General features: G+C 43.5%; 1 protein-coding gene across 5 annotated transcripts in view; it reads right to left on the bottom strand.

The window, feature by feature from the left end:
• LOC105469408 (cleavage and polyadenylation specific factor 7) overlaps window positions 1–20,738 on the bottom strand; it is a 28,427-nt gene that overhangs the window by 4,063 nt on the left and 3,626 nt on the right. For 3 of the 5 annotated variants that reach the window (XM_024788968.2, XM_071074502.1, XM_071074501.1), the window contains exons 3-9: window positions 15,355–15,573; window positions 14,422–14,525; window positions 13,875–14,047; window positions 10,092–10,506; window positions 9,591–9,709; window positions 5,650–5,818; window positions 4,817–4,984 (exon numbers count right to left, since the gene is read on the bottom strand). In XM_024788968.2, coding sequence (XP_024644736.2) covers window positions 4,822–4,984; window positions 5,650–5,818; window positions 9,591–9,709; window positions 10,092–10,506; window positions 13,875–14,047; window positions 14,422–14,525; window positions 15,355–15,573 — 1,362 coding nt within the window. In that variant the 3' untranslated portion in view covers window positions 4,817–4,821. Of the gene's footprint in view, window positions 1–4,816; window positions 4,985–5,649; window positions 5,819–9,590; window positions 9,710–10,091; window positions 10,507–13,874; window positions 14,048–14,421; window positions 14,526–15,018; window positions 15,093–15,354; window positions 15,574–20,738 lie in introns of those variants that run through there. The other 2 variants (XM_011720374.2, XM_071074503.1) reach the window with 2 other exon arrangements.

Here is a 20,738-nt window from a genome sequence, read left to right as displayed (position 1 = left end):
AACTAAAAGGTTGCTATAAATGAGGACCATGTACCATCTTCCCAACATGAAACTTCCTGAGCCATTACTTGGTCACTACAGATGGAAATAAGAGTCCTTAGGGTGAGAATGTAAGAAATTGACATTCTTGGGGTGCCTGATTCAGTGCTTTTAGACTGTATTATTCAGATGAAATAACCACCATATCAAAGGGGTGACCAGGAAAAGTGGGGAAGTAGAAAACGTGCCTCAGAGTTAATTTTTCCCATCTTGTCATGGGCCTACACAAGTCAAATGACTGTTTTCTAGGCAATATTGTTACGGCATTTTCAAAGTTACCAAAAGAGAGTTATCCTCATAATGGGAGAAATAGTCTCGTCTTATTTTATTTTTATTACTATTATTTTTTGAGACGAGGTCTTGCTCTATTGCCCAGGCTGGAGTGCAGTGGCACAAACATGGCTCACTGCAGCCTCCATCTCCCGGGCTCAAGCGATCCTCCCGCCTCAGTGCCCCCAAGTAGCTGGGACTCCTCCCGCCTCAGCCCCCCCAAGTAGCTGGGACTACAGGAGCACACCACCATGCCCAGCTAGTTTTGTATTTCTGGTAGATACGAGTGTTTTGCCATATTCCCCAGGCCAGTCCCTGAGCTCAAGTGATCTGCCCCTCTCGGCCTCCCAAATAGTTGAAGTTACAGGAGTAAGCCACTGTGCCTGGCCCCATTTTATAAGTGGAAGAAATAATGCAAAGTGACAGCTAAAGACTCAGGTTGAGATGTTTAATTCTCAAACTACTGCTGGATCAGTGGATCTCGCTGGTAATTTCTCTGTCCTAGGGCTGTCAGGAGCAAAGCCATCAGGAATGGTGACATGCAGTCATGTTCTAACTACTAAACTGAATGCAGCCCCAAAGACGACAGTTCATGCTCTGCACAGGTCAGCCATCACCTCCCTGGTCACTCTCATCCCAGTCAGCTCCAAAAGACATACACTGTAGCCTACATGTGCTTTTCAATCCACAAGTAACACCAGCAACTGTGCAGACTCAAAACAAGAAAACGGAGTGAGGACTGGACCAAGACCTACTCTAATGCCTGCCCTCATGCCCACCTGAGACTGAGTTAGGCCAAAGTTGTTTGTGGTCTCCATCTACATTAGTGTCTGCTTTTCCAGAGGATACGTGGGCATCTCCCCAAACTCAACCTGTTGCAAAATCTAGAAAGAAGTACCTAGAACCCACAGCCTAACTGTTGATTCTACATGGGTTATCCTAGATTTCAATGATGTTAAGCACTCTAGGATTTTGTGGAATAAATGAGTGGCTAACAACAGAGAACAGAGACAAAAATATTAGTAATTTTTCATCTTCCCACTTATTTGCCTCTTTTGGGAGAAGATAAAAACAATTCCTGGCTATAAATGTTTTTAAGCTAATGGCCAAAGAACAAGATAGAGGGCAGTAGCCAAACCTAAAAGGAGTATTTTGGTTTTTAGTATTTTCCAACTATTTACATTCCAGCTATTGCTCATGAACTACAGGGGCTCACAGGTGGTGAGAGTTTCTTTCTCCTTCTTTATCCAGACATCACCATCCCAAAAACACCAAACAGAACTACTATTCTTTACCCTCACCTTCCTTTTCAATTACCATTACTTTAGATCAAGCAGGCAAAAGATCAAGGACATCTTTTTCTTTTTTTTTTTTTTGAGACAAAGTCTCACTCTTTCGCCCAGGCTGGAGTAGAGTGGTGCGATCTCAGCTCACTGCAACCTCCACCTCCCGGGTTCACGCCATTCTCCTGCCTCAGCCTCCCGAGTAGCTGGGACTACACGCGCCCGCCACAATGCCCGGCTAATTTTTCGTATTTTTAGTAGAGACGGGGTTTCACCGTGTTAGCCAGGATGGTCTCGATCTCCTGACCTTGTGATCCGCCCACCTTGGCCTCCCAAAGTGCTGGGATTACAGGCGTGAGACACTGCGCCCAGCCAAGGACATCTTCTTAATGTACTTGATATGAGACAGAAAAATGAGAAGTCCTAGAGACAATCTGCAACCACAAAATTGAGAAAGGACCCTGAAGTTACCTGGGTCACGCAGTAGCCTCCAGGAACTACAGAGAGACCCCTAGCCAGTCTGGCCTATTTTAAAGATTTCCATAGAAGCAGAGTCAACACCTGCTCCTATATGCTTATATATTAGAAACGATCTTTCCAGAAGCTTTCCTTCAATTGGGATTGCTAAGCTGGTAGAATGCAACCTAAAGATGCAGCATCCCCTCTGACTCCCTACCAATATGGAGCCTGTCTAAGAATGAAAGCAACAGAGAAAAGCAGAGCTGAGAGATGCAGATAAAGTCTGGATGACACAGCCAGAGCTCCTGGATCCAACTAATCTTAACTGAACTTCTCCATTACTTAACAGTTTTTCTCTCCAAGCTTCCTGCTTTCATTTTGCTTCAAAAGAAAATTATAACCAGTCACAGTGGCTTCATGCCCATAATTCCACAGCACATTGGGAGGCTGAGACAGGAGGATCACTTGAAGCCAGGAGTTCAAGACCAGCCTGGGCAACAAAGCGAGACTCTACAAAAAACTTAAAAATTAGCCCTCAGGAGGCTGAGGCAGGAAGATCACCTGAGCCCAGGAGGTTGATGTTACAGAGCCATGATAGTGCCTCACGGAAGTGCACTCCAGCCTGGGTGACAGAGCAAGACCCTGTGTCTATTTAAAAAAACAAAACAGCCAGGCGCGGTGGCTCACGCCTTTAATCCCAGCACTTTGGGAGGCCAAGTCGGGTGGATCACGAAGTCAGGAGTTCAAGACCAGCCTAGCCAAGATGGTGAAACCCCGTCTCTACTAAAAATACAAAAATTAGCGAGGCATGGTGGTGGGCGCTTGTAATCCCAGCTACTCGGGAGGCCAAGGCAGAGAACTGCTTGAAACCAGGAGGCAGAGGTTGCAGTGATCCGAGATCACGCCACTGCACTCCAACATGGGCAAGAGTGAGACTCTGTCTCAAAAACAAAACAAAACAAAAAACACAACAAAATAAACAACCTTGTCACTAAGTCTTTTCCAAAAGCAAAAAACCCTTCTGTTGAGGTTAATTATCCACCACAAAGCCCCTAAACCTATTAAAAGATAATTTTTCAGATCAGCTTTCTCCTCTCGGACTAAAGCATATTAATTTTCAAAATCTTTTAAATAAACTAATTTTTCTTTCTTTTTCTTTTTCTTTTTTTGAGATGGAGTCTGGCTCTGTCGCCCAGGCTGGAGTGCAGTGGCCGGATCTCAGCTCACTGTAAGCTCCGCCTCCCGGGTTCACGCCATTCTCCTGCCTCAGCCTCCCGAGCAGCTGGGACTACAGGCGCCTGCCACCTCGCCCAGCTAGTTTTTTGTATTTTTTTTTTTTTTAGTAGAGACGGGGTTTCACCGTGTTAGCCAGGATGGTCTCGATCTCCTGACCTCGTGATCCGCCCGTCTCAGCCTCCCAAAGTGCTGGGATTACAGGCTTGAGCCACCGCGCCCGGCCTCTTTTTTTTTGTTGTTTTTAATAAGAGATGAGGTATCAGCCGGGTGTGGTGGCTCACACCTATAATCCCAGCACTTTGGGAGGTCAAGGTGGGCTGATCACGAAGTCAGGAGTTCAAGGCCAACCTGGCCAATATGGTGAAGTCCTGCCTCTACTAAAAATAGAAAAATCAGTGGGCGTGGTGAGGCGTACCTGTAGCCCCAGCTGCTGAGGAGGCTGAGGCAGAATGGCTTGAACCCGGGGAGCGGAGCTTGCAGTGAGCCAAGATCATTCCACTGCACTCCAACCTGGGCAGTAAAGTGAGGCTCCGTCTCAAAAAAAAAAATAGGGTCTCACTATGTTGCTCAGGCTGGTCTCAAACTCCTGCTTAAGTGATCCTCTAGCCTCTGCCTCCCAAATTACTGAAGTGCTGGGATTACAGGCATGAGGCACCCGCCTACCCCTCCTCCCCACCTTTTTTGAAACAAGGTCTCACTGTTTGCTCAGTCTGGAGTGCAGTGGTGCAATCACAGATCACTGCAGCCTCGACCTCCTGGGCTTGAGCAACCCTTCCACCTCCACCTCCTAAGTAGCTGGGATGACGAGATGTGTACCACCACACTTGGCTAATTTTTGTATTTTTTGTAGAGACAGGGTCTCCCTATGTTGCCCAGGCTGGTCTCGAACTCCTGGGCTCAAACAATCCTCCTGTCTTGGCCTCCCAAAGTGCTGCGATCATAGGTGTGAGCCACTGTACCGAGCCTAATTCTTAAAATCATTAATGTTGCACCTTGAAAACTAAGTAGGCAATGGCGTTACTATTCTTAGTCAATTTTCCTAATTTTTTAAATTGAAAGTTCATAATAATAATAACGATGGCTATTAATTATTGAGAACTATGTGACAGGTACCATGAGTGCTAAATGGTCTACATGGACTCTCACACTAAAACTTAGCAAGTCATTGGGACAGTTGCTTTTATTATCTTCATTTACAAATGAAGAAACTGTGGAACAGAAAGTAATATGGCCAATTATTAGTGGAGGAACTGGGATTCAAATTGGTGCCTGAATGCAGACACCATGCTCTCACTCAGATACCAAGCTTTTCAGTTAAGAAACAAGCAGAAATCTCAGAAAGAGCTGAATCTCAGAGTCAGATTCCCCACAAATGTGCAGAAAATCTGCCCTGCAATTCCAGTTATGTAAATCAGAAGTTCCCCCTACCCTTGCTGCATTTACTTTTGCTTTAAAGAGAGAGAACTCTTCACTATAAATCTTTTTTTAACAAAAGATCCCCCAGCAGCCAGGAACGGGGCTTCTCCCACCTTTCTCAGTGGTGCCGGTCCCGTTCTCTATCCCGGTGTCTCTCGTGCTCCCGGTTCCTTTCTTGGAAATAATCATCATGCCGATCTTCATTATGAAGCAGATCCCGGTGCCTCCTGCTGCTCTCCCGGGACCGGCTAGGTGACCTTTCCCGGGACCGATGTCTTTTCCTAATTAGAAAGATCCTTCAGCCTCACTCAGAGGGCCTACCACATTCTTTCTGAAAGAATGTGGTGTTTTGGTGTCTTCCGATATTTGCCTAAACTACTCCTCTATTACTCTATCATAGGCCCACTGTCTGAGAATTTTAGCTCTTTGAGGACTAGTCTTTTTTGGGAAGATGATTAACAGGTAAATTTATCTGTTGAGAACATAATTTATCAGGTGCAGTGCTAATAGTTTTGTATGGATTATCTGACCTAATCTTTACAGCAGGTCTATAAGATAAATACCATCATTGTCCATTTTAAAAAATGAGAAAAATGAGGCTTGGAAAGTTAACTAACTTCCATATGCAAGAAGGTCATACAGATAGTTAGCAGCAGAACTGGGATTCCAATCCAAGCTTGTAGCATTCCAAAGCCCATGTTCTTAACAATACCTTTCTGTATTTTTTTCCTACATGAGCCCACGCCTCACCTACAAGATTCCAGATGTTACAATACTTATTAATGAAAGTATCTGATTAGTTTCTTCCCCATAAAGACATGAAGGCTTAGGTCCAGACTTTCAGCCAGGTCTTTCCCAGATTCCCTGGGCTCCATTTGTCCATACTCCCTATCCCTGGAAGAGTGCTGCTTGGGGCTGGTAGGTGAGGACACAATCACCAACTCACCTGGAAGAGCTCCCACTGGCACCCACACTGTAGGACTTGGCTTCGATGCCATGAAGACAGTCCTTAAGAGAGGAGATAAGGACACGGCAACGCTCATCATTGGCAACCCGGGACTGTTTGATAACCGCAATGGCTGTGAGCAGCGTCTCAATAGCGTCACTATAATCCCCTGAAAAAGGATGAATGAGAAAGGCCAAGGGTGAGGAGAGATGGTAAACTAACTGGACCAAAAGGAGAACTCAGGAGGACACAAACCAAGAGTAGCTAGCTGTCCTAAACAACCACGGTAAAAGAGACGAGGCAGATGTTGCAAATGTAAAACTGGATGACACCTATATTCCAGCGGTTTAGAATCTGACAGATGTTTTCAGATGAACAAACTGACACGTTGCTGTCCAGGGGCTATTTGACATCTATTAAAATAAACAATGTGCATATTTTTTGAGCAGCAATTCTACTAAAAATTTTCTACTTCTGTTCACAAGTGTGTATGTTTAACAGTGTTTTAGTGTTGTTTATTATCTTCAATACGATCTGGCTATATAAAGGAACATTGGTTCTATAGAGTATTACACAGTTGTTAAAAAGCAGGAGGTAAACCTGTATGTAAACAAAGTAATCCATGTAAAGCCATTAGCACAGTGCCAGGCACATAGTAAGGATCAGTAAATTTTATATGTTGATATAACAGGTGTCCAGAATATGCTAATTGAAACAAGCAAATTTCAAAACCATATCCCATTTTTGTAAAACAATAAAAATTATATATAAATTGTCATATGCACAAAAAAAATTCTGGAGGAATATATACTAAACTATAAAAGGTGGTCTTATTGGTGGTCCTTGTATAGAGGACTATTTTGTTTTTGAGACGGGTCTTGTTTTATCATCCAGGCTGAAGTGCAGTGGTATGATCATAGCTCACTGCATCCTTGAACTCCTGGGCTCAAGCCATCCTCCTGCCACTTCACCTGGCTTATTTTTCAAATTTTTTTGGTAGAGATGGAGTCTCACTATGGTGACCACGCTGGTCTCAAATTCCTGGCCTCAAGTGATCCTCCTGCCTGGGCCTCCTAAAATGCTGGGATTACAGGTATGAGCCACTGTACCTCATGAGACTTTCTAAACAATGTGTATTTCTACAAATTATTTTTAACCTACAATCAGATGTGTATGTGTATATATATGTTATTTACATAAAATACATATGTGTAGTATATGTATACATTAAAAAAATTATGGCTGGATGCAGTGACTCACACTTGTAATCCCAGCACTTTGGGAGGCCGAGGTGGGCAGATCACTTGAGGCCAGAGGTCAAGACCAGCCTGGTCAACATGGTGAAACCCGGTCTCTACTAAAAATACAAAAACTAGCCAGGTGGTGTGGCATGCACCTGTAATGCCAGTTATTTGGGGGGCTGAGGCAGGAGAACTGCTTAAATCTGGGAGGGAGAGGTTGCAGCGAGTCGGGATCATACCACTACACTACTCCGGCCTAGGCAATAGGGCCAGACTTCGTCTCAAAAAAAAAAAATAATAATGCTGTCATAAAAAACTAGACCTTTCATTTCCCAACTCTGAGCAATGCCTGGCTCAGGGATAGTGGTCATGGGGCGGGTACCTGCACTTTGCTTTTCCAAGCTAAGTCAAGAGCATTAAGGACAGAAGTTAATACAAAGAAAATATGAATCTAGGCAGGGGTCCAGTGAAAATGAAGCCTGGCAGCTTCCTCTGTGCAAGGCAACAAGAATAGAAACTATGGAGAAACTGTCCAGTGGAGGCGCAAGAATATGAAGACATCAGCTCCATCCTGGCAGGGAATTTTTGCCTGTTTTTGTAGGCACCTTCAATAAGTATTTGTGGTTTGAATGACTGGAATGAGAACAACAAAAAGGGAAGGAGGTCAAGATTCAGTTATTGATCCTCTTAGTGTGAAAGGGTTGATGAGGAAGAAGGAACAATGAGTACTTTCTTTATACTGCTCTGTGTATTTAACCCATACAATCCATGGGTATATATTACTTTCGAATTTAAAAAGAGGAATTTTTTTTTTTTTTTTCCTGAGACACAGTTTCACTCTGTTGCCCAGGCTGAAGTGCAGTGGCACAATCTTGGCTCACCACAACCTCCACGTCCTGGGCTCAAGCACTTAAGCACTTCTCAATTCTCATGCCTCAGCCTCCCAAGTAGCTGGGACTACAGCGTGTGCCACCATGACTGGCTCATTTTTGTATTATTAGTAGAGAAGGGGTTTTGCCATGTTGGCCATGTTGGTCTCAAACTCCTGACCTCAAGTGATTCACCCGCCTTGGTCTCCCAAAGTGCTGGGATTACAGGCATGAGCCACTGCACCTGGCCTAAAAAGATTAATTTAGATGTCAATGTAGATTTTTCTGGTGGGAAAAAATGAAGGGAACATACATACTTTCTGTCTTTAACCTACTCTGTGGATTCAAGTTTGGCAAGATGGGGGCCAGGCGCGGTGGCTCAAGCCTGTAATCCCAGCACTTTGGGAGGCCGAAACGGGTGGATCACGAGGTCAGGAGATCGAGACCATCCTGGATAACACGGTGAAACCCCGTCTCTACTAAAAAATACAAAAAACTAGCCAGGCGAGGTGGCAGGCGCCTGTAGTCCCAGCTACTCGGGAGGCTGAGGCAGAAGAACGGCGTGAACCTGGGAGGCGGAGCTTGCAGTGAGCTGAGATCGTGCCACTGCACTCCAGCCTGGGCCACAGAGCGAGACTCCATCTCAAAAAAAAAAAAAAAAAAAAAAAAAAAAAAAAAAAAGTTTGGCAGGATGATGCAAAGATGAAAACTGAGGGAAAGCAGATGGTAATATTTAGGGCTAACTTATTTCTCAGGAGATCTGATAATCACAGACATTTACATTCATGTAGGGAACGCGCAGGAAGGAAGTGAATACGGCTAATGTCATGATGTGAAAACTGGACCAGAACTCTGAAACTTCCTGTAGCCTCTTCTTTTAGAAACCAAAGATCTTATGCTCAGGGCTTTCAGAATCGTGGCTGCTGGTTCTACCCACTTACTACTGAGAGCAGGGCAAAAGTTTGCTGTAAGGGCATAACATGCTTTAAGATGACTATCTATAGACTTGCCTCTTTTTAGGACAGGCTACCTACCAGCTCTGCTTAGACTCTCAAATGTAATGAGATTTCATAGCAAACCATTATCTAGGCTAGATGTGGTGGCTCACACCTGTAATCCCAGCACTTTGGGAGGCTGAGGCAGGCGGATCACTTGAGGTCAGGAGTTCAAGACCATCCTGGCCAATATGGTGAAACCCTGTCTCTACAAAAAAAAAAAAAAAAAATTAGCTGGGCGTGGTGGTAAGTGCCTGTAATCCCAGCTACTCAGGAGGCTGAGGCAGGAGAATCGCTTGAACCCAGGAGGTTGTAGTCAGCCAAGATTGCGCCATTGAATTCCAGCCTGGGCGACTCCCTCTCAAAACAAACAAACAAAAAAACACATTATCCAGTCAAGACATCATTCCTAAAAAAAACCTAGGGTCTATATCTGGTATTCGGTAGACACTAAACCTAAAGATCAACCACTGAGATGGAGATTTCCACGAGGCAGGAATTTCATTCTACAGCAAATACCATATTGAGATTGTATTAATTCTTTATATTCCAGGCATTAAGTTGGTTTTCATGAGGGCAGGCCTAGATACAGGCTAAGTAATACAGTCTGACTTCCCCAAGGCCAAGAAATCAGGTTACGTATTGCTCTTCAAAGTGTGCCGCTCTTGATATCTACAGTACTCCAACTTTATCTTGTTGAACTTTTGCCCAGCTACTCAGGAGGCTGAGGCAGGAGAATCGCTTGAACCCAGGAGGTTGTAGTGAGCCAAGAAATGACAAAATCAAGAAAAAAAGTAAAGGTTAAGGAGAAGGCAGCGAAGGTAAGCATGAGTTACCTGCACTGGCTCCAGATACCGCTTTGGAAATGGCACTGCTGGAAATTGCTCTGTTTCGCTTCATGATATCTTCAAATTCGGCTTCACTTACTGTAGAGGGTGGAGGGCCCGAATCTCGGCTGTACAAAGAAAATACCATCCTTGATTGCTCACATCCCTTATTATTTTTACTGTACTCTACAATACTTTTGTAATTTTGGCATAACACACAACAATGCTAGACATCTGTAGTATTCACAACACCTGCTCCAGCATTTAATTTAAGTACCTTTAAAAGGGGTATAAAGGACATGGTTTGGGTCAAGTGGTTAAGATGCAATCAAAACATCAAATGAAAACACTAACAAATTGTAAACTACTTCCCAGGAGTCAATGCTGTGACAACAGAATATCCATAAGGGAAAGAACAAGGATTCAGTGCTCACTTTCTCAGGGAGAATACAATGCTTAACACACTTGTTAACCCTGGCTCAAATCTGGAAGGAACAAGATAGTCCTTACCTGCCATGGTGGTTATAGGGGGCAGAGGCCTTCATGTAAGTATCTGGTGGAGGCCCCACTGTAGCGTTTGGTGGGGGGAAGAAGGCTGGATTGAGGTGAAGGGCAGGTGGGATGGCCCCAGGGGGAGGTACAGCAAGATGAGGAGGTAATCGAGGAGGTGGGGGCATGAGATGCTGGTAGTGGATACCAGGAGGAGGAGGAGGGACCCCAAAGCTTGAGGAGAGAGGTGGTGGGGGTGGAATTGGTGGTGGGGGCAGACCCATCAGGGGAAGGGCCGAAGGAGGACGATTGAAGTAGGGCAGCACACTGGGGGGCTTATCCACACGAGCAGATGAGGGTACAAGGTTCTCAGAGGGTGTGGCCCGTCCATCAGCAGAGTCACTAGAATCTCGGGAATGGGCCCGTGGAGGTATTCCTATGAAGCAAAACAGAACTAACGTTACTGCCCAGGCTTTACACAAACCCACAGGACCAGTTCATCCTTCAGGAGTTACCAGACACCCTACAGAGGAAGGTGACTAAAGTGGCTAAGAAGGTAAAATCATCTGCCTTTTCTTTGGCTTCAGAGAAGGTCAGAAGCAACTCAGTAAAGACAAAGACATTAAATCCAAAAAACAGTATCGTCCTAAATCCTGTCAAAGAATGTTTTTCATCCAGAACTCCAGAAGTGCTTCAGAACAGATTTAATTTATCCTTACATATATGTTCTATTTTTAAATGTAGAAGGATCCTGATAGCCCACGAGAAAATGACAGTATTCACTGATGTTCAGGTGAATTGCAGTTGACTTGAAACCCCACATCTCCTGAAGAGTTCAGGATCTCTCTCCTTAAACTAATACTAGTTAACCTCTTCCTGTTGCACATTTAAAATGTTCTCTTTGCCACAGGGTGTTGGCTAGGGAATTTATGGGAAGAGAGGGAGTGGCAGGAACTGGATGACACTTCTATTTACATACTAAAACCAGTAATCAGGGTGAGAAAGAGACACGCATAAAGACTAGACAATTAGAGGTTAAGTGAAAGAAAAATTGGGAGATAGGCCAATAAAAGATCTGCCCACAGCACGAGCACATGACACACAGCTGACAGTAAGGATGCTTAGCAAAAGCTTGCTACAAACCATGTCTCAAATCTGGGGAACTCCTGCTACATTTCAATGGCCAAAATCCTCTACTCCTCAGGGCAGCCTAACAGGAACACCATCACCACATGCCAGTATGGTGCTGTGCACAACAGGAGCTCAGAACATGTTTTAAACAGCTGGAAGCATGGATTCTGACACTGTCAAGTCACTTGATTAAACTTGTTCCTTCTCTCCAGTTTAACAGTTTAAGCCTGTTTAATGTGGAATCCAATAGAACAAGATCACATTACACCAGGGAAGTCTTAGAAATAGAAAGATGCCATTGGCAGCAAGTGTGGAGGGAAAGAGTGCTCCTGAAACTAGAACACGATAGTTAATCCCAGCTCCTGAGTAAAGCCTAAGGTGGAATCAATTATGCTGACAACCACCTAGACTTCTCTACTGCACAAACAGTGTCAGTGCTGTCTTGTTCTTCATGTCTCAAACACATGGCAACTGGCTCTTTCCTAGAGTTCTCTCAAACTGAAGAACAAAAAGGTATTAGGCAAGTGTCATCTGACAGCTAACCACTTCCCCAGCTACTACTGTTGTCACATCTGCAAGGATTCTGTTTTTTATCTATGGCTACAAGTCCCAAAAGAGGCAACCATTTTTATGCAGAGGAAGTCCACCAGCTTTACTTAGTGATTAACAGAGCCCAGGTTTATCAGCACGACAGAGAAAAACTGCACTCAGTTACTACAATCTTTTCAGCAAAGAAAGGTAACATGAAAAGCAGCTGAGTAGAAGTAGGAATGTTATTCCCAATACAACTGTAAAATTACATACCTAAGGAAGGTCAGCGGCGAATTACAGAAAGACTCCAAAACAGAGGGAACTTGAAAATACTTGTCAAGGAAGAAAAGTGTCCTTTCTAACATGCAGCAGTAAGAGTTCACACCAAATCTATCTAGGCTGTCAATCTAGTTAAAAGAAGAGCTGTTCCTATGCAAGAACAAAGTGGTCCTATTTCTACTTGGAGGATAAACCCAATCAATACAAGGCACTATTTTGAGAGCTGGACCTAAGCAGTGACAGAACATTGGTGATGAAACTCTGCTGTTCCTCCCACTGTAGCAAAAGAAAATAAGGGTGGCTGACTGTCTCAGGGAGGGCCTTGCAGGGTGGCTGCACTTTATCAGGTCAGGAAAATCCAAGGTCTAGTCCTCAGGTTTCTCAGATTCAGAAACTTGCTTCAACCGGGGTGACTAGGCCGTAGGAGACTGATTCATGCTAACCAAACTCACAAGAGACTGACTCATAAACCAGAACACCAATTTATTAATTTACAATGAAAAATGTAACTGCCAAGCAAACCGGAGTACTTAGTACTCTTCCCAGTAGGAGACCCTAATTGGGAAACCAAATTAGCATAAGAAAGTGGCTTAGTGAGTACAGTCAGAATAAAGAGAGTAAGATGAATGTAAGGGAAACTGTCCTCAAACTAGGGTAGTCTGGTGTAGCTTGCTTTTTTTTTTTTGAGACTCACTCTGTCACCCAGGCTGGAGGGTGATGGTGCAATCTCAGGTCATTGCAACCTCCACCTCTGGGGTTCAAGAGATTCACCTGCCTCAGCCTCTCAAGTAGCTGAGATTACAGGCATGTGCCACCATAACCGGCTAAGTTTTGTATTTTTAGTAGAGACGGGGTTTTGCCATGTTGCCAAGGCTGGTCTCCAACTCCTGACCTCAGGTGATCTGCCCGCCTTGGCCTTCTGAAGTGCTGGGATTACGGTGTGAGCCACCACGCCCAGCCCCTAACTCTCCCACCCACCCCCGAGACGGAGTCTTGCTCTGTCGCCCAGGCTGGAGTGCAGTGGCCTGATTTCAGCTCACTGCAACCTCCGTCTCCCGTGTTTAAGCAATTCTCTTGCCTCAGTCTCCCGTGTAGCTGGGATTACAGGCATGTGTCACCACACCCAGCTAATTTTTGTATTCCTAGTAGAGATGGGGGTTTCACCGTGTTGGTGAGGCTGGTCTCAAATTCTTGACCTCATGATCCACCCACCTTGGCCTCTCAAAGTGCTGGGATTATAGGCGTGAGCCACTGCGCCCGGCCTCTAACTTTACTAATGGGATATACCTGCCAAACAGACTAAAACATTTGGTAATCAAAAGAGCACCCTCTCCCCTGGACAATGCTGGAGAAATATTCTTCAATTCTTATTCTCCACCACTCCTCTTGGCTGATTCCTTACAATATCTTTCCAATTAACGTTTATGAAAAGATTATAGGCACCTTTTAGTTACATTTTAGGGTGGCTGCTTCTTGATAATTTATAGAGAGGCATGTCTTAAAAATTAAGCCCATTCACCATATGCCAATTTTTAGACAGAAACACAGAATTTAGAGCTGATGGAACTTTAAATATCATGTCACTAGTCCAGATGGGGAAACAGGCCCTAAGCAGTAAAGTGACTTGGCCAAGGTCACACAATGAATTATTGGCAGAACCAAACTACAACCTGAACCTGCTTGACTCCCAGCACAATGCTCTTTCTTCTATACACACCTATTTTGGGGACTACTTGTCGACCATGACACCACTTACAACCACCATCACCCTCCCCCAAACTCATCCACACTGTAGGCTGAGCCTACACCACAGAAAACAAACCCACAAACATCCCCCCCTTCATACAGATGGTCTCCACGTACCCCCTCTTGGGACTCGGACACACTCACGTTTCCGAGCCTGTGCCTCAAACTGTGACAGGTTCTGCCGGGTGGCCGGCCTCACGTCCACTTTTTCTCCATTAAGAACTTTTCCTGGTAGGAGTTCCAACAATTTGTGGACAGAGTTTTCAGAGGCTACCACCACCTCAGCATACCTTAGGAAGGAAAAATTAAAAATGAATGAAATCTGTAGACAACCAAGAGAAGAAAAAAGAAATTCTCTTCTATTTTTAGTAAAAATTGATAAAGCAGAGGACATCTTGCTAAACTAAACACACACACAGCACTACTAACAACAAAGAGCCTAAATCTTTGTTTTTTTGGAATTAAAAATCAGTATTCTTCGCCCCTTAAGAGATAAATGTTCTACCACACTGCAGCTAGGTCCCCTTCTAAGGCAGTTTGCCAAAACCAAGGCATTAAGCTGGGCCAGGGGTGGGAGGGATTAAAATTCAGGGCCAAAATATAGTGCTGATCTGTTATCCCAATGGTTACAAATTAAAAGGGGCTTCTCAAATCCAGACCTCACCCTTTGGACTGGCCATTTGCTCGATTCTCTGCAAATTTCAACTCCACCACATCATAGACTCCTATAGAGCGAATAACCTGGATCAGCTGCTGGTCTGTGGTCCACTGGGGCCGGCAAGATGGAAAAGGAAGAGATGTCAAGAGCTATACCCCCGCCTGCCAATGTCCCAGACCCTGCCCCCCAAACCCAGGATTCTAGTCAAAACTAAATCCCCCCAGAGGAAACTCAAAAGCCTGGCAATATTTCAGTTAGTGCAGACTTTTCTTACTGTCCTCACCCATACAGAATTCCAAACCCACTCACCCCCAATCCCCATCTTTAGAGATTGAGAAGATTAAAACTTATTGTAACTTTGACTGCCATTTGGACTGGCTGGTCATCAGTTCAAACACTGACAGCTAGCAATTTTTTAATTATAGATCTGACAGGCTAGAGTTGACCATTGCCAGAACTTCCCCACAGTAAATATATTTTCTAACTTGGAAAAACCACCCCCACCACCAGCCCCAAAACATGACAAAATAACTTGCAGAACAACAGTCACCACCTACCCCAAGTATACTAGAGTTATCAAGGTCTTTAATCCCCATCACCCACCATTATCACAGGACCATCTAATGACCACCAAGAGTTCAAGGTGTTCACTCTGAAATCTCGTCCCACAGATGACCCTGCTAGACATAAAGCCCCAGGGTCAGGGGCAGTAACAAGATGGCAGAAAAAGCAACTACCCACTTAATCATTGCTTTCTTCGGCACCAGTACGTCCTCAGGATAGTTCTCTTTCAGAGATCAATCCAACCTGATCCCAGGAAAAAGAAATCCAACCCCATCAGAGCACAAAACAGTGCAACAGTGGTTTCTGAAAATGCCATCACCTCCCAGTGCTCTCCCTCCAGCCCACCCATAAGCATTTTTGGTTACCCACACTCACCCAGGAGAAGCTGCCCACATAGACGGCAGCTCGTCTATTACGCAGGCCACTGTAGGTATACAGAATTGCAGGGGTCTTGTTGTTGGGCTTGGGAGATGGCTCCTGGCGAACAGGAGGAGGTGGCTCAGTGCTGCTGCTTCTGTCATCTGAGGGCTGTGAGGTGGCTGTCAGCACATCATCATACAGGTCAATCTGATCTGTATTGTTGAACTCTGGGTCCTAAGAGATGAGGGGTTGGCAAAGGTAGGTTTGCAAACTTCATTTTGTTCATTCTGTTTCACTCTAGTTTATTACAATCCAGTTAAATACTTGATAAAACATGTACAAAACTTCCTTGTCCTACCCTAGGAAACAAGGTAAGAAAAACTTCCTGTTGAAACTGTATCACTTAATTCAGATTATGTACATTTTTTTTTCTCTCAAGATTCTGGTAACAGTCTGTAAAGTTTATGGCTTTAGCCACTGGCAAGAATCAAAAGGCACTGGGTGATTAAGCAAGCAAAGAAAGAATGCATAATGAGATGCATGGGCTGCTATGATCAATAAGGTCAACTTCTAAAGACCACATCTAAGATAAGCTAATGAAAACTTATTTTCAACATCTTATGCTATTTCCAAAATCAAATGTTACATAAAATTCACTTGTCTATTTAATAATAAATTTATTTAGAAACTGAATGCAGAGGAAAAGCATGAAAGTGGGTACAAAAATGCAAAAAAGATTGGGAGTTACTGATTTAAATCCCTTGATTGGTACAAATGATTTAGGAAAGCTCTAAACTCATTGTATACAATCCCATCTTTCCATTAAAGAAAATAAAAAATAAATAAAAGGGAAGGGAATAACAACAGTGGTTTTCCCCTACTAAGTTCTATTTCTTAAATGACATACAGACCCAATGCATTACCATGACATGTATCTAGGAGATGTACTTTTTTTTTCTGAGACAGGGTCTCACTTTGTCACCCAGGCTGGAGGGCAGTGGTGCAATTAAAACTCACTGCAACTTCAACCTCCTGGGCTCAAGTGATCCTCCCACCTCAGCCTCCAAGTAACTGGGGACTACAGACATGCACAACCATGCCCAGCTAATTTTCAAATTTTTTGTAGAGACAGGGTTTCACCATGTTGCCCAGGCTAGTCTGGAACTGCTGGACTCAAGTGATCCACTGGCCTCGGCCTCCCAAAGTGCTGGGATTACAGAGGTGACTACCATGCCCAGCCGATATTCAATGATATACAAAAAACAGTTACAGTTCTCTAAAATATAAGGGCCAGAAAATACGACAAGAACCTATACCATAAACTGTATCACAGCGAGCATTTATAATATGAATATGTATTACAGAAGATGTGCAAATTATACATTCTGCCTATGTGATATGTTACTATATACCAAAACCCCTAAACTACAACTACTACTACTACTACTACAATATGGGACCTTAATGTTTAGGATTTTACAGGCCGGGTGCAGTGGCTGACACCTGTATCCCAGCACTTTAGGACACACAGACAGGCAAACTGCTCGAGCCCAAAAGTTTCAGACCAGCCTGGGCAACGTGGTGAAACCTTATCTCTACAATAAATACAAAAATTAGCTGGGCATGGTGGCACAAACCTATAATCCTAGCTACTTGAGAGGCAGGAGGATCACTTGAGCCTGGGAGGTTGACGTTGCAGTGAGCCATGAGTGGACCACTGCAGTCCAGCCTGGGCAACAGAGTTAGACCCTGTTATTTAAAAAAAAAAAAAAAAAAAAAAAAAGTGTTCAGGATTTTACAACGTAATTATCTCAGAGAAATTGTATCTTTCTTTTTTTTTTTTTTTTTTTGGAGACAGAGTCTTGCTGCAACCTCCAACTCTTGGGTTCAAGCGATTCTCCTGCCTAAGCCTCCTGAGTAGCTGGGATTAGAGGTGCGTGCCACCATGCCCAGCTAATTTTTGTATTTTTAGTAGAGATGGGGTTTCACGACGTTGGTCAGGCTGGTCTCGAACTCCTGACCTCGTGATCTGCCCACCTTGGCCTCCCAAAGTGCTAGGATTACAGGCGTGAGCCAACGTGCCTACCTCAGAGAAATCTTTTTAAGGATTAGACAAATATTTTATTTTTATTGCAAGAATTAGACAAAACATTCAAACAATGCTAAAGACAATGCTGCCAAAATGACAGAGACAGCAAGTAGTTCAGTGTTTTAAGGGTGCTACAGCAGTTTCACATTGCTATTCTTTTAAAGAGGGAATAAAGGAGGCACCTAAGTTGGGCCACTTGTCCAGTACCCTGAAGAAATACTTTCTTCAAGGCAACTAAAGACAGGTAACTCCCATAACTTTCTCCCTCCAATATCACGGCAAGAACTGCTAATTCTGAAGTGATCCGAAGACTCACTAAAAAATTTACTCTTAGACCAATCCTTATATTATAAGAACCTTTGGAAACAATCTTTTAGTTTTTTAGTTTATGTGAAGTACAGTGGAAGAAAACGCACACTAAGAGAATAATCTTGGGTTGTTCTGATAGAGAAGGGGGAAGGATTCTACTTCCTGAAGCATATAAATAATTTCAAATATTATAAACACTCTAAGAAACCCACCAGGAGCAGCTACTCGGGAGGCTGAGGCAGGAGAATGGCATAAACCCGGGAGGCGGAGGTTGCAGTGAGCTGAGATCCGGCCACTGCGCTCCAGCCTGGGCGACAGAGCAAGACTCTGTCTCAAAAAAAAAAAAAAGGAAACCCACCAGGAGAGCTTAACCCTTCTAAAAACGTTAGAAAAAGAATAGCAAGAGAGAGTAAACTTTTAGGGGGCAACTTAACAAGAAAAGGAATCAGCGAGGCAAATAAGCACAGGAAGCTTGTTCCATGTAGTCAAACCCATAAGAAAGGATTGTACACAACAAGGATCAGCATATAAAGAATGAGGAGAGAAGCTAACACTGCAGAGGACAGGGTGGATAATAAAGTAAGATGAGGTCAGCTAGGGCTAATAAGCGGGAAAACATTTTGTGTGTAAGTAATCACCATAAAATATTTCATAGCTCTTATGTCTCAAACCATCCTAACTCTAGACGAAATCACTCTTCATGTACCAGGTATGGTGAGTTGCTTCTGTGGTTCAAGGTAGAGAAAGGATTTATACACATCACTTGATCCTATCCAACGCTCAAATCCTTAGAAAGCACTACTTCACACCAAGATTCTTCTTTTTTTCTGAGATAGAGTGTCAGTTTGTCACCCAGGTTGAAGTGCAGTGGCGAGATCTCAGCTCACTGCAACCTCCGCCTCCTGGCTTCAAGCAATTCTCCTGCCTCAGCCTCCTGAGCAGCTGGAATTACAGGTGTGCACCACCACATCCAGCTAATTTTTGTATTTTTAGTAGAGACGGGGTTTCAGGCTGGTCTCAAACACCGGACCTCAGGTGATCCTCCCACCTCAGTCTCTCAAAGTGCTGGGATTACAGGAGTAAGCCACCGCACCCAGCCTTCTTTTTTTTAAATCAAGGATTTTCAAATGAAACTTAAAGGGAATAAGGAGACACATTATCTCAGATAATCAAATGGAACCAAATTGAGATTCCCTTCCATGCAGTATCTGTAATTCAGATATATGTGTCTAAAATTTCTAATGTAAAAATCATCACTGAAAATTGAGTAGTGGACTAACATGCAGATTTGGACAGCTCAGAGACCAAATGCATCACCAGGAAACCCTTCATACTGTAAGCTTAGGCAACCAATATACTGTTTTAAGATCCCTTAAAAAATAGGATAGACTAGATCCTGGAGGATCTTGGTATGGTTACCACTTTTAGAAACAAAAGGATTGAATGAATACAAAATTATCACAAGATTTAAATGGTCTCTGTGGGCCATAGAGTCTCAGTTCAAAGAAGTTGGTGGGAACTGCACAGGGCAAGACTGTTGAGGGTTCTACTGAAGAAACAAGGTATCAAATTGTTTGGATTTTAATCCCCCAGCATCATAATTCATTTTACTTGTTCAGCTAGTAAAACAGAAACACAGTTAAGGGCAAGAGATTTTTCTCAGGCGATTTATGCAGTGATAGATTAAACTAAAATCAAATTCTATAAATTAAGTGAAAAGTACATTTTACATGCACTGATGTTCAAAGTTTCATTCCAGGGAGATTAAACATGAAACATATATTTAATATTGAACGACTATCTCAAATAATTTTGTGTTCAATAGCACAGAAAGAACCGTGACTGTCTCATGAAACTTCTTGCTTCTCTATAAACAAAAGAGGTGTGTGATTTTCAATTTAAGTAAGATCTTCTCCACTTGTCTGCTCAACGTTCCTACCCTCCATCCTCTTCTTCCTGATATCCCACTGAGGGAAGTAACTAGCCTAGGATTTATTTTTCTCAGAGCAACCAACTTGATACCATTGTTTCTTTTAATTATAACCAAGGCTTAATCAAAAATTTTGGCTTTATAATGACCATTTCCACAGTTCTCACTTTACACCCTCCTTTTCCTTCATTGTACATTGCCATTGTCCACCACCCCTACCCACCAGGAGTGGAATCTGTTTTGAGTACAGGGACCCTTTTTTTTCCTTTTACTTCACTAGTCCTGGCACAGCGCTTAGCAAACACAAGTAGCTCAATAAATAAATACTTATTGATGGACGTAAGGAAGAGAACTGGGCACACTGTGCAAAGCCTGTCTCAGTATGAGAAGCCAAAACTCCCAGCAGAGCAACTGATCTCAGTCACCTTTCCAGAGTTCTCCCTGGTCCAAGAGAGCCAGTGTGAATCCCAGGACTCCCTATGTTACAGGAATAAAGTAGCTCTGGCAAAAAAGGCTTTTGCAGCAAATGCTCTAAGAGATCTGGGAATAAGCACCATAGGGTTCCATCTAGGAAAAATATTAATTTTCCTTGGGGAGCAAAGTGCACATGAAAGGCTTCCTGTGCATAGGCCAGCCTGGGGCGAAATCGGTAACATTCTTAAAACATTCTAAAACACAATTTGTACTGGGTGCCTTCAGACTAAGCCAGCTTCTAACAATTGTAGCCAAAGTTTTTTTGTTTTTTTTTTAAATAATTTCTGTAGGTTCCAGATGACACTAACGCTAACTTTGTCAAAAATAACTAATTTGCATGTGTGTGGGGGGGAAACACTCATCCCATCACCTTCCACAAAACATAAGATATTCAAAATTCACACTTTCTTCAGCTTGCCCCGTGTCAAATATTGCCTGTTGGATATATACATCTATTAAAGTCCACATACTATCTTTAGCCTGTCTTAGACCTGTAAAAAAGTCCTTTTTAACAGAGGAGACCAGAGAACAAACTGTCGAGGTCAATAACTTCTACTCTAACAAAGCAGTTCCACTGGACAATGGATTCTGCCTATT

The sequence above is a fragment of the Macaca nemestrina genome, chromosome 12, assembly GCF_043159975.1.
Source record: "Macaca nemestrina isolate mMacNem1 chromosome 12, mMacNem.hap1, whole genome shotgun sequence".
In the NCBI taxonomy this organism is placed as follows: Eukaryota; Metazoa; Chordata; class Mammalia; order Primates; family Cercopithecidae; genus Macaca; species Macaca nemestrina.
Note: the sequence above shows the minus strand (reverse complement) of the source record. Positions and strands in the feature narration are given on the sequence as shown.